The sequence below is a fragment of the Anomaloglossus baeobatrachus genome, chromosome 6, assembly GCF_048569485.1.
Source record: "Anomaloglossus baeobatrachus isolate aAnoBae1 chromosome 6, aAnoBae1.hap1, whole genome shotgun sequence".
Lineage (NCBI taxonomy): Eukaryota > Metazoa > Chordata > Amphibia > Anura > Aromobatidae > Anomaloglossus > Anomaloglossus baeobatrachus.
In genome coordinates this window covers 535,432,340-535,444,697 of record NC_134358.1, presented here as the reverse complement: position 1 = coordinate 535,444,697, position 12,358 = coordinate 535,432,340, and the positions used below count along the sequence as shown (strand labels likewise).

Sequence of the window (12,358 nt, the reverse complement as noted above, 5' to 3'; positions counted from 1 at the left end):
TAAAAAGAGAAAAATTTGGCAAAAAAACATAATTTCAAGGCACCTAAAATAATATTACACACATAATTATTCAGAATTAGATCCTGAAGTTTCCCCAGAAAAAAACACATCTGCAGAGCAAAGAGCAAGAATTGCACATCAAGTGTGATGTGTTCGAGAACAATGAGCCTGAGAAGCCAGCACAGGTATATCTGCCCTCTTGAAGCTCTGCAGACCATCTGTTGATGAAGTAAAGAAGACTATGTTGCAAAATTATCTGGATGTATGCTTGTTCTGTATAGTCTATATGGTAGAGAAGGAAAGTATCTCAACCTAGCAAGTTAATCATAACCCTTCCTTGTACTTAGGAGGAGAAACTAATTCCATATATACCTGTTGATGACAGAGGAGTAGCCCTAATTTTGCTCATACCCAAGTCACGTTTCAAGGTTCGTTAACCTGTATGTAACAGGTATGTCATGAGTGACAGATAATTTTATGGCAATAGAAGGTCACAGCATCTGGCTGCGCAAAATGCTCCCTGACTTTCTATTGCTCTTGCTGTTAGTATTCAGTGTACTGGGTATCTTTTTTGCCGGGTTTTCATCCTCTTCCCTTTAGGACCCAGCGGTGTTCCTTTTCCCTTCAGCTGCTAATCATCTGTATTTCCCCTTGGGTTTAAATACTCTCATTTTCCCTAGACTGGTGCTGGTGATACTCATTTCCTCCACAAGCTCTGGATGCAAGCAAGCAGCTTGCACTCATCTGTAGAATCATTGCTATTCTTTACTGAACTTCTTTCAGAGGCATCTGGAGATAAGTTGTTCATGCGCATTCCCCCTATGTGTCCTCCTTGTGTATTCTTAAGTGTTTAGTGGGGTTGACGAACGGCTCATCCCACTTGTTCCCTATCTTGGGCACAGATCTAGGGTCATTCTAGGGTCAGGTATCTAGCTCAACGCATAGGTGCGGAACCTATCTAGGGTGGTGAGGGACTCCAGGGGCCAGCAGTAGGTTTGGTCAGGGGTCACCATCTCTCTCTTCCCTAAACTCAGGGTTTCCCTTCCCTTTCGCCGTTCCCTTGGTACTCCCCCCGTACCTAGCGTGACACTGTAGTTCTTTCTTTAGAAAGTTATTTTCCTACTAAGGGAGAATTATTTTGCATAATTTCCGCAGAGGCCATTGCCTTAAACATCTTACCTTTTTGCTTGTTGTCCACAAGGAGATAAAATACCCAGCTGTGATATCTGGACTAGAATTGGTTTCCATCTTGAATAACTGTGGATTCCTCTATTTTATATTCATGTTTCCATTATAATTGAATAATCTGTTTATTTCCTGATTCCAGAAGAACCATGTATACATGTATTGAATGTCATTTTTCCATTTGTGCTCTTTGTATCATGTGAAATACTGTATGTTTCTTCTCTTGGTTTCCACCGTAGTCTTCTTGCCCTCATCTAATGAAATAAATGGAAAGACTGCTGATAAACCGTTCCATTCATGTCTTGTGACCTCACATTTCTGTTTCTTACAGACGTGTCTTATTCAATTACTCCTATTGTGGCCAAAGCGGATAAAACAGTTTCTATGGATTTACACGTCCCCAGGCACAGATGGAGAAGACGTTCGGTGGATACAAACCGGCCGAGCTTAGGTCATGATTTTTCTGATGGTGCAGGTCTGTCAGACCTTTTTCTCGATGACAATGACAATGGCACAGACATTGAGGTAAAGCGAATGAATACATTCTTTCTTGAAATAGGACAGGTGTCGATGCGTTATATTGCCTCATTGTCTGAAAATGCATCCAATGTGTAAATTGGTGATTAGCGGAAATCATATGAACGATTCTTCTGTATGCATGAAAAATTGAAAGTCAGGTGTTAATACCTTTCCTCTTTGCAGAGTTATCTGTGCTTGAGGGTAAAAGCCTTCCCCTAGCAAAACATTTATTGTCTATGAAAAATGCTATAGAAGAATAATTTTTTGTAAAAAAAATTTTTTTTTTAAAGGAAGCCTATAAGGATCCTGGAAGGGAATGAATTCCAATCAATTATTTGATAGTTAAGTATCACCCAGTGATATGGGATTCTCGGTTTCGGGCAGTACAGGTTTTGGGGAAATCACGATGGTGGCCATTACCCGGTTCTATGCTTTGGGCCCTTTTTGTAATGTGGATATTTATAGTGGTGAATAAAATAATGTTCACATGTGACGCCACTTGCGGTGTTGCGGCTAAGTGTAGGGAGCCACTGCTGCAGAATGTCTCTACTGGGTCTGGTGGTATTGGCAGCTAGAATGGTAGACCCTCCGCAAGTAGGGTATGGTACCATACAGGTGTATGGTGCAGTGGGCGTCAGAAGAAGGTAGTCCACACAGGTGTTCAGTGCAAGTGGTTTACTCACTGCTGGTAGATGTTAACTGGTTGCACGAGGCCGGCTGGTTTTGCCTCCAAGTCCCCTTCGTCCCAGTGCCAGTTTGGTTCTATGGTACCTTCTTCCCCTGCACCTGTCTCTGGTAAGTGGGACCCCGTGTTATAGAACAACTGGGGGTCCCTGTTTTTTGGTTTGTCCACTTATGTCCGCCTGATGGTAGCATGAACCCTGTGGGGTTGGAGTCTCTGGTCCTGCTCCAGGTTCTCTTTTTGCTACTGAGTCTTCAGATTGTTTAGGGTCAGCAAGGTCTTTGATGGTCTCCTTGCTATGCAGGTGTTAACAGGTCGGCCTGGAGCTCTTTCCTGTCCTAGGGTCCTGTACCCCGTCGGTGCGTAGTTCCGGGAGTACTCCACCGTACTCCACCGGCAACCACTTCTTCTGGGTACCAGGTCACCGTTAACCCTAGTCAGGACGTCACCTCGCTTCCACCTTCACTCTCCTACTGCTGTCAACTCACTGACTACTCTCCACAGTCTGCCCCTCCCACCTGGTCAACTAGTGGACTGCATTGGCTCCACCATTGGTCCCACCCTAGCTGGGTACCATTGTATGGGGGATTGTTGGGAAAAACTGGGATTACCTGGGTTTTTGTTGGTATCGGCACTGGGGTTCTGAGTCCCTAAGAGGTAGGCCCTGCATCCTTGTAGGGATGCAGAACCTTGTAGCACCCTGATGGTTTCAGTGGCACTAGAGTTACGGTACATACTAGTTACATAATAAATAAAATGGTTGATCACCATTTAGTCAAACATGTCCGAAAGAGCCATGTTCAGACACAGGATCCTATAATCATCCCTGTTGTTTAGGCTGAAGTTCAGGGCGCCCTACGGACCCTGAGTTGGGTTTGTACACAGACGATATGTGATGCAAGTCACTACTTACGGATAGTATAGACTGAAAAGTAGTCAGGAAAGCCGGGGTCTGGTAACAAGAGGAGTCATATGATCACAAGGAGTAAACAGAGCCGTAGTCAGGTCACATTCCAAGGGTCAAAATTCCAGGAGAGCACGTAGTAGGTTTAGGGAGAAAACAGATGTGGTCAGGTAACGGTGCAAGGTCAAAAGGCAGGAGGTCGACAGGAACAGGGAGCGGGCAGAGAGGAGTCAGATAACAGGCCCAAAAATAAGGATCAGGACACAAGCAGAGGCACAAGCCAACAGCACAACTGCAAAGACAGAAAATACAACTGGCAAGGTTCGGGGCAAGCATGCTCAGTAAAAAAGCCTAAGCAATTACCAGGAAGGTGAAATACTTGGGTAATCAGCACCAACATGGAATCCTGTGCTGTCAATCAAGCTGCTATTCAGTAGCTCAGGAAAGTACAGCAGAGCATCTCCTAGTCTGTAACATGATCTGCACAGAGCAATCGTGACAGGATATCAGTGATGATCCTATCCATAGCGCTCAAGATGTAGATAGTCACCTGATCAGCCTCTTTTTCTGCCTCCTCTTCTTCCAACAGTGACTGATAGTGTTTAATGCATGCACAAATAGGTATCCTCCCCTGCCTCAGGTAAAGAGCTATAGATGGGATTATTATTAGAGTCAACTCTTTACGAAGCCAATCAAGAAACAAGAGACACATGATTTATTCATACCTTTCCTGTTGCCTAATTTTTTGCTGAGAGTGACTGACAGTGGTCAATGCATGCACGGACAAAGATCCTCCTCCACCACCATCAATTTAAGACCTATAGATAGGATCATTGTAAAGAGTTGACTCTGGTAAAGCCAATCCAAGGATGACAGTCAAGTGATGGATTCCCATGCTGCCCGCTCTTCTGATGATAGTGACTAAAAGTGTTCACTGCATGCTTAGATAGAGATCTGCCACCCTTTTAAGACCTACAGGTAGGATCATTACCATGGTCAACTCTTTGCAAGGCAAATCTAGGGGTGACAGTCACCTGATTGACATCTCACAGCCTTCTCAGCTGCCCACTCTTCTGATGACAGTGACTAGAAGTGCTTAGCGCATGCGCTGATAAAAATCTCCCACTGCTGTTACCTTAACAGCTATAGACAGGATCATTACAAGAGTCCACTGTTTGCAAAGCAAATCTAGGGGTGACAGTCACATAATTGACATCTGACAGCCTCCCCAGCTGCCCACTCTCCTGAAGACAGTGAATAAAAGTGCTAAACGCATGCACCACTAAAAGTTCCCAACCTCCATCACCTTAAGAGCTATAGATAAGATCATTGCAAAAAGTCAACTCTTTACAATGGTGTTCTGTTCATGCTGTTCAAGAATGTTTACATGTATCGAATGCTGGTTAGAAAAAATGGGATGCTAGACAATACGAGCATATGAATAGAAAAGTAGTCAGACAAGTCGGGATCATAAGCCAGGAGGTAAAGTATAAGATTCAGGAAGCAGAAAGAGATGGGGTCAGGAAGAGGTCCGAGGTCAAAAGCCGGGAAGTTCAGGGAGGATACAGATACGTGGTCAGGATGAGGTCTGAGGTCAGAAGCCAGGAGGTAACTATAAGTTTCAGGGAGCAGACAGAGACGTGATCAGGAAGAGGTCCCAGGTCAGAAGCCAAGATCAGAATACTTACACCAGACAGGAACCAAGAGCACACTGAGCAAACAGTAAGTACGTCTGGCGATGTTCAGACAGAGCAAGCCCAGTAAAGAAATAGAGCAATCACAAGGAACGAGGCGCATCTGTGAAGGCACCTCCCAAAACCAGCGTGGACTCTAGTGCTGAAAGACAACCTGTAAGCAAGTGCACAAGACACATTGCAGAGCATTTTCAGATGCAAAATGTTCAGAACAGCGGAGTCGTGAGAAAAGCTTTCCAAATGAAAAATGCTCCGCACATCGGAACCATGACAGAAACCAATTCTAATTGACTGACTTGTATAATACCAAAGATCACTGTGCCGCCTTGTGATAGAGCTGACCTACTAAGAATGCCTGACCACCAGCACTGGACAGAATGGATTGATGTTCTGAGGTGTATCAGCAAAACACTAGGGGGCACTATAAAAAGTATGTAACCACATTTTATAGACACGGGAGCAAGAAACATTTTAAAAAAATCTTTCAAAGGTGTTAAATATAGTTACTGGGGAGCCTTATTAGGGTCACTTGTGGAGAATATCCATCGAATGTCAGTATAGTATTATATGCAATTTGTGGGGAGATAGTTTCTATAAGAATATGCTCAATCCTACATAACCTCCATTCCTTGATTTATCAGCTGCAGTATCTATATATATAATTGCCTTATTCTGTCTGTCTGTCTGTCTGTCTGTCTGTCTATCTGTCTGTCTGTCTGTCATGCTCCGAAATTGTGTCCTTACGGTGACACAAAGCTGATTGGCCGCTGGGCTCGCCATGGCCCCGCCCCCCCACACGGATTGGCCTCTCGCCCCGGCTCTCTGCAGGCCCCGCCCCCTCACGCAATGCACGCTCGCTGTGGCCCAACTGACACGGGGCTCCGATTCCCAGGTGAGTACACACACACATCAGATCACACTCACTCTCACACACACCTCACACATCACATCCACACACTCACAACATGCTGGGATATCGCTTGCTTCTACACCGGCTCCGTCAGGATCCCAGCAGCGCCACACATAACCTTGCGATGCTGGGATCTTAACGGAGGCCGTGAAAGCTGGTAACCATTATACACATCGGGTAACTAAGGTCCCTTAGTTACCCGATGTGTATCATAGTTACCAGTGTACACCGGCTCACACTCACTCTCACACACCTCACACACACATCACATCGCATCCACACATCAAGGTCCTGCAGCTGCAGAACATACATAACATAACAGCACACACACACACACACACACAAATCAGATCACACTCACTCACATACACACATCACATCGCATCCACATACTCACAACATCCTGGGATATCGCTTGCTTCTCGGCGGCGATATTGTGCTGTGAGCTTCCAGGACCTGACGGAGGATCACATGGCCAGAAGCATGTGATATCCCCGGATGTTGTGAGTATCAGCGCGTATGTGCAATATCGTCAGTGTCTGTGTGTGTGAGTGTATGCGATCGGGTGTGTGTGAGTGTATGCGATCGGGTGTGTGTGTGAGTGTATGCGATCGGGTGTGTGTGTGAGTGGATGCGATCGGGTGTGTGTGTGAGTGGATGCGATCGGTTGTGTGTGTGAGTGGATGCGATCGGTTGTGTGTGTGAGTGGATGCGATCGGTTGTGTGTGTGAGTGGATGCGATCGGTTGTGTGGGTGAGTGGATGCGATCGGTTGTGTGGGTGAGTGGATGCGATCGGTTGTGTGGGTGAGTGTCGGCAGAGGAGCACGGCGTGCTGGAGGAGGCTGGGAGCAGAGAGGCTGATCTTGGGGAAGGCTGGGAGGGGGGGGCTGATGCTGAGGGAGGCTGGAAGGAGAGAGGCTGAGCAAACGTGCTCCATCCGCCATACTGCGCACTCCCCATCGTGCTGCATCCCCCATGCTGCGCACTCCCAAACGTGGTCCATCCGCCATGCTGCGCACTCCCAAACGTGGTCCATCCGCCATGCTGCGCACTCCCAAACGTGGTCCATCCGCCATGCTGCGCACTCCCAAACGTGGATGGAGCACGTTTGGGAGTGCGCAGCATGACGGATGGAGCACGTTTGGGAGTGCGCAGCATGACGGATGGAGCATGTTTGGGAGTGCGCAGCATGCCGGATGGTGCACGATGGGGAGTGCGCAGTATGGCGGATGGAGCACGTTTGGGAGTGCGCAGTATGGCGGTTGGAGCACGTTTCGGAGTGCGCAGTATGGCGGTTGGAGCACGTTTCGGAGTGCGCAGCATGGCGGATGGAGCACGTTTGGGAGTGCGCAGCATGGCGGATGGACCACGTTTGGCAGCGCGCAGCATGGCGGATGGAGCACGTTTGGGAGTGCGCAGCATGGCGGATGGAGCACGTTTGGAAGTGCGCAGCATGGCGGATGGAGCATGATAGGGGGTGCGCAGCATGGCGGATGGAGCACGTTTGGGAGTGCGCAGCATGGCGGATGGAGCACGTTTGGGAGTGTGCAGCATGGCGGATAGAGCACGATGGGGAGTGCACAGTATGGTGGATGGAGCACGTTTGGGAGTGCGCAGTATGGCGGATGGAGCACGTTTCAGAGTGCGCAGCATGGCGGATGGAGCACGTTTGGGAGTGCGCAGCATGGCGGATGGACCACGTTTGGGAGCGCGCAGCATGGCGGATGGAGCACGTTTGGGAGTGCGCAGCATGGCGGATGGAGCACGTTTGGAAGTGCGCAGCATGGCGGATGGAGCACGTTTGGGAGTGCGCTGCATGGCGGATGGAGCACGTTTGGGAGTGCGCAGCATGCCGGATGGTGCACGATGGGGAGTGCGCAGTATGGCGGATGGAGCACGTTTGGGAGTGCGCAGCATGGCGGATGGAGCACGTTTGGGAGTGCGCAGCATGGCGGATGGACCACGTTTGGGAGTGCGCAGCATGGCGGATGGAGCACGTTTGGGAGTGCGCAGCATGGCGGATGGAGCACGTTTGGGAGTGCGCAGCATGGCGGGTGGAGCACGTTTGGGAGTGCGCAGCATGGCGGATGGAGCATGATAGGGGGTGCGCAGCATGGCGGATGGAGCACGTTTGGGAGTGCGCAGCATGGCGGATGGAGCACGTTTGGGAGTGTGCAGCATGGCGGATAGAGCACGATGGGGAGTGCGGAGCATGGCGGATGGAGCACGTTTGGGAGTGCGCAGCATGGGGGATGCAGCACGATGGGGAGTGCGCAGTATGGCGGATGGAGCACGTTTGGGAGTGCGCAGCATGGCGGATGGACCACGTTTGGGAGTGCGCAGCATGGCGGATGGAGCACGTTTGGGAGTGCGCAGCATGGGGGATGCAGCACGATGGGGGGTGCGCAGCATGGGGGATGGAGCACGATGGGAGGTGCACACCTCCCCCCAACACACACACACACGCGCACTGCACAACACACACACACTAGGAATCACAAACAACGCCCTACACAGACACCCACACACACAGACAACGCTGCACACACAAATATACGCACATACTGCACAACACACACATTGCTCAAAACATACCTCCCCCCAAAACACACCACACCCACACAAACCGCACAACACACACACACACACAACGCTACAGACACACAGCGCTCCACAAACAACGCAACACACGCAACACACATACAACACCGCTCTCACCCCCCGCGACACTCAGAACATGTACAGCGCCCTACACAAACACTTGGTAACTACACACAACAACATCTATATATATAACAAAAATCATACATGAACTACACAATACGTAAATTCTAGAATACCCGATGCGTAGAATCGGGCCACCTTCTAGTATAACTATAAAGCCGGCCAGTGAAGGTGTTCCAGAGGTTAGAGCTCATGGCACTTTTTGCTGAGCAGACAGCACAAACGCCAAAAACCTGGAAACAAAAACAGAGGCAATGAAGCGTGAAAGAAAAGTAGACTGAAGGAAGAGTCTCGTAGAGGAGAATAAGCAGAGAAATCTTATTTCTTTGTAACAGGTTTGAAATTGTCAACAAGGAACAGTAGAAAAATGCAATTCATTTACCCAATTAAAAGCAAAGCTGCATTCAGAGTTTATTTTTTAATAAATAGTGTTGTGGACATGAATTTAACTATATATCATTTTTATTTTGCATTTTTTTTCCAGCTATTTTTTTTCTCCATTTTGTACACATAATGATAAACAGCACAAGCAATGATCTAAAAGTTTAATTTGCTTCATTACCACTCAGTTGCTTTTCTACATTTTGAACCCTTTCCTTATGGTTGTACCTAGAATGTACGAGTTCTAATTAAAATCTAGTTCCAGCCTAACTGATGCTCAAAACTCATGTTCACCACCTTAACAACCTTTGCCCACCTGGGTCACTAGATCTTTAGTCTGATCACAAGAATAGTACTGTCATGGAGGTATCATGGCCGGCTGATTATCCAGTGGCAGCGAGTGTTAGAAAATCCCAGAGATCGGTAGCACGTGGTGTTATCTGACAATTCTCTGTTTCTTCAGCAGCGGACTCTATGACCCTGGGAAGCTGTCAGTTTTTTCTGTCAGTTGCCAGACTCTGACTTCTTTTATAAACCTCACCCTAGGGTAGTTTGGGTGTGCTTTATAGTTGTTCATGGCTGTGTTCTGTAGTGGTTGTCTCCTCTTGTTGTTCCAGAGACTTCTGTTGTAGCTGCTCCTAAGATAAGTGTTTGACTTTTGCTATCTACATGGGCTCAGGTGGTAACATTTGTGTTATCCTGTATTGTTTCCTTTTGTCTCACTTAGTGTTAGTGGTGTTGACAAGCACTCATACCCTCCATCCTTACTTAGGGCCCAAATCAGGGTTTGTCTAGGGTGAGGTATTCCTGCTCAGCAACAGGTGTGGAACTTGTATAGGGTAGTGAGGGTGAGCTGCAGGTTGTTTGCAGGAGTCACCACTTCCCCCTTTCCCTAGCGATAGGGCATTCCTTTCCCCTTCCCTTTGTATTGTACTGTAAGGCCAGTAATGCTTCTATCCCCGGCCGTGACAAGTACATGCTCTTGTGCATAATCCTGCTTTGAGCAGGGGGTTGGACTAGATGACCCAGGAGGTCCATTCCAACTCTAATATTCTATGATTCTATGATAATGGTTATTTTCTACCTCCTGCTTATAAGAGCTGACGAGGAGACACCTATCACGAGCGGATGGCAGGGAGAGAGGATGAAGCTGCATTACATGCAATTGTAGTATTTGTAAAAGTTTTTGTCTAAAAGTCTGTTTAAAAGTTGCTTTATGCAGCCTCAAAGGCCAGGCTAAGCAGATCGTATTGGCGTACTATAATAATGCAATGAGCCATGCAGGTTTAATTAGGAACTGCTATATCTGTAGCATAGACTAAAATTCTATAATATGAGGCCACATCCCATAAAATATAGTAAAACCGTGCAATGTGAGTGGATGGGTGCAATAAAAGCATATAGATGCACCAAGGCTGAACTAGATGGACCTTTTTTCAACCTATGCAACTATGTAACTATAAGTATATATAGAAAACCTTCTATGCTGCAGCACAACGCAATATATACGGTTGATATATCATTGGTGTCCACACAAGGAACAGCAGGGATGGTATGTAGAGGCTCATATCATATAATAATACACAGTCAAAAAAGAACAGTTTCACCAGATGTATATGAAGGCATTGGTGGTCGTTCACTATGGGTTCAGGAGGGGGTCACCAGTAGAAATGAGCGAATCCATGGAAGTTTGGTTTGGCAGGACTTTAGATAAAGTTCAGTTCAGGACCCGGACTTGACCTTAACCCCAATGGAAGTCACTGATTATGCAGTTCTGGTCCCTGCCAACATGCAGCCAGCCATAAACAGATCACTTCCGGAGGTGGGCGGGCGGAGTGTTTCCAATTTTTTATTTTTTTGGGGGGAGGACATACTACATCTGATCGTGCTGTTGTTACCCCCAGTGTAAGCCGATCAAACACTGCAAGCGGCACCCACTGAGCTGAGCACTGAGCGTACCCGAGCAGAGCGATGCTCATGCGAGTGGTCAGCATACGTAAAGTACCTGAACTCCGAAGTCTGGGTTTTTATAAAGCCTGTGCTTGGTACGAACACCAAACCTTGAGTTTGCTCATCTCTACCCACCAGCCCTCAGTAGTCTAGGGCTATTTTCCTCAACTTCAGTCTTCAAGGCTCACCGACAGTGCATGTTCTCATGATTTTCTTAGCATTGCACAGGAGTTGGAATCATCTGTGCAAGTGATTAAACTATCAACTGTGCAATACTAAGGAAACCTGAAAACAGGCATTGTTGGTGAGCCTTGAGGACTGGAGTTTGGGACTGGTCTAGGGTCTTGAATAATCTCCCAATTTTATAAGACCTAATAAAGGTTATATTTTAATATTCCCACAATTTGCTATCTAGGATATTTCACCTTCCATCCAGTGGCTCTACGGTAGTCTATGTGTATACATATATACCGTATCTGTGCCAGCCTGATCAATACATTTTGAAGCTAAGAGAAGGAGAAGCCACGGAGGAGACAAAAGCCTTGCATTTTTAATTTTTTGGCTCAAGGCGGAAAGGCTGTAATGATCACCTTTACAGGAGAAAACTGTACGATCATTTTAAAGGAATTGAGTAGAAAAAAACAACCCAAACTTTTTACTTTTTATTTAATATTGTAAAAAGTTAATGTCACAGACTTTCCCCTGTTTCGGAGTTTGGTGACATGTTCTGGGTCAGAGTCTCACGTTGTCTTAATTAAATTAATTCCCTTTCCTTTGAGGAGGAGAGGGTTTAAATTTCTACAAATACCCTCTACGTCCACCAGAGGATGTCGGTTATTTTCTATCATTAGGAAGCTTGGCCAGGAGGTGGAAGGAGCTGTTATTTACTCTCTCAGTTGTTCTATTGGCTGCAGCATTGGAGTTTTCTGCAGCATTCTCAGGTGTGTTTGCTCTGGTTTGGAAGTTCTCCAGTAGTCTGTTTATTCCCCCCTTTTATGTTGTCTCCCCTCATGAACTTTTTGTGGCTCCTTTGTGTGTAGTTACCGTGAGTACAAGTAGGTTTTGTTGTTGTTGTTACCCCTGTCAGTCCATATTCATTGGTAGGGTGTTGACTCCTGTTCTTGCCCATTACCCCTGGGTTTTGGGTTATGGAGGGGGTCAAAACATCAGGGATGAGGACAGGAGATAGAGCCTAGGGTGGTGACCTGGACCTCACTGCCATCGAGGATGCCTCCAGGGTTAGGGTGAGCACAGGGCTCCCAGTTTAGGGCCAGTATATACTCCCCTGGGTTCCCTTGTCATCATCTGTGACAGTTAAACAACTAAAATTGTGCAGAAGTTGTGCTTCCTAGTTTCAGCTCTGTACAGTATCTGGTGTACAAGAAGTAGGACATAGCTACTGAGCACG

At 47.1% G+C, this 12,358-nt stretch overlaps 1 protein-coding gene across 1 annotated transcript in view; it reads left to right on the top strand.

Moving 5' to 3' along the window:
- The window catches only part of PLXDC2 (plexin domain containing 2), a 715,905-nt gene that overhangs the window by 280,151 nt on the left and 423,396 nt on the right, over positions 1-12,358 (top strand). Inside the window, exon 2 of the mRNA XM_075315582.1 lies at positions 1,517-1,710. Coding sequence (XP_075171697.1) covers positions 1,517-1,710 — 194 coding nt within the window. The remainder of the gene's footprint in view (positions 1-1,516; positions 1,711-12,358) is intronic.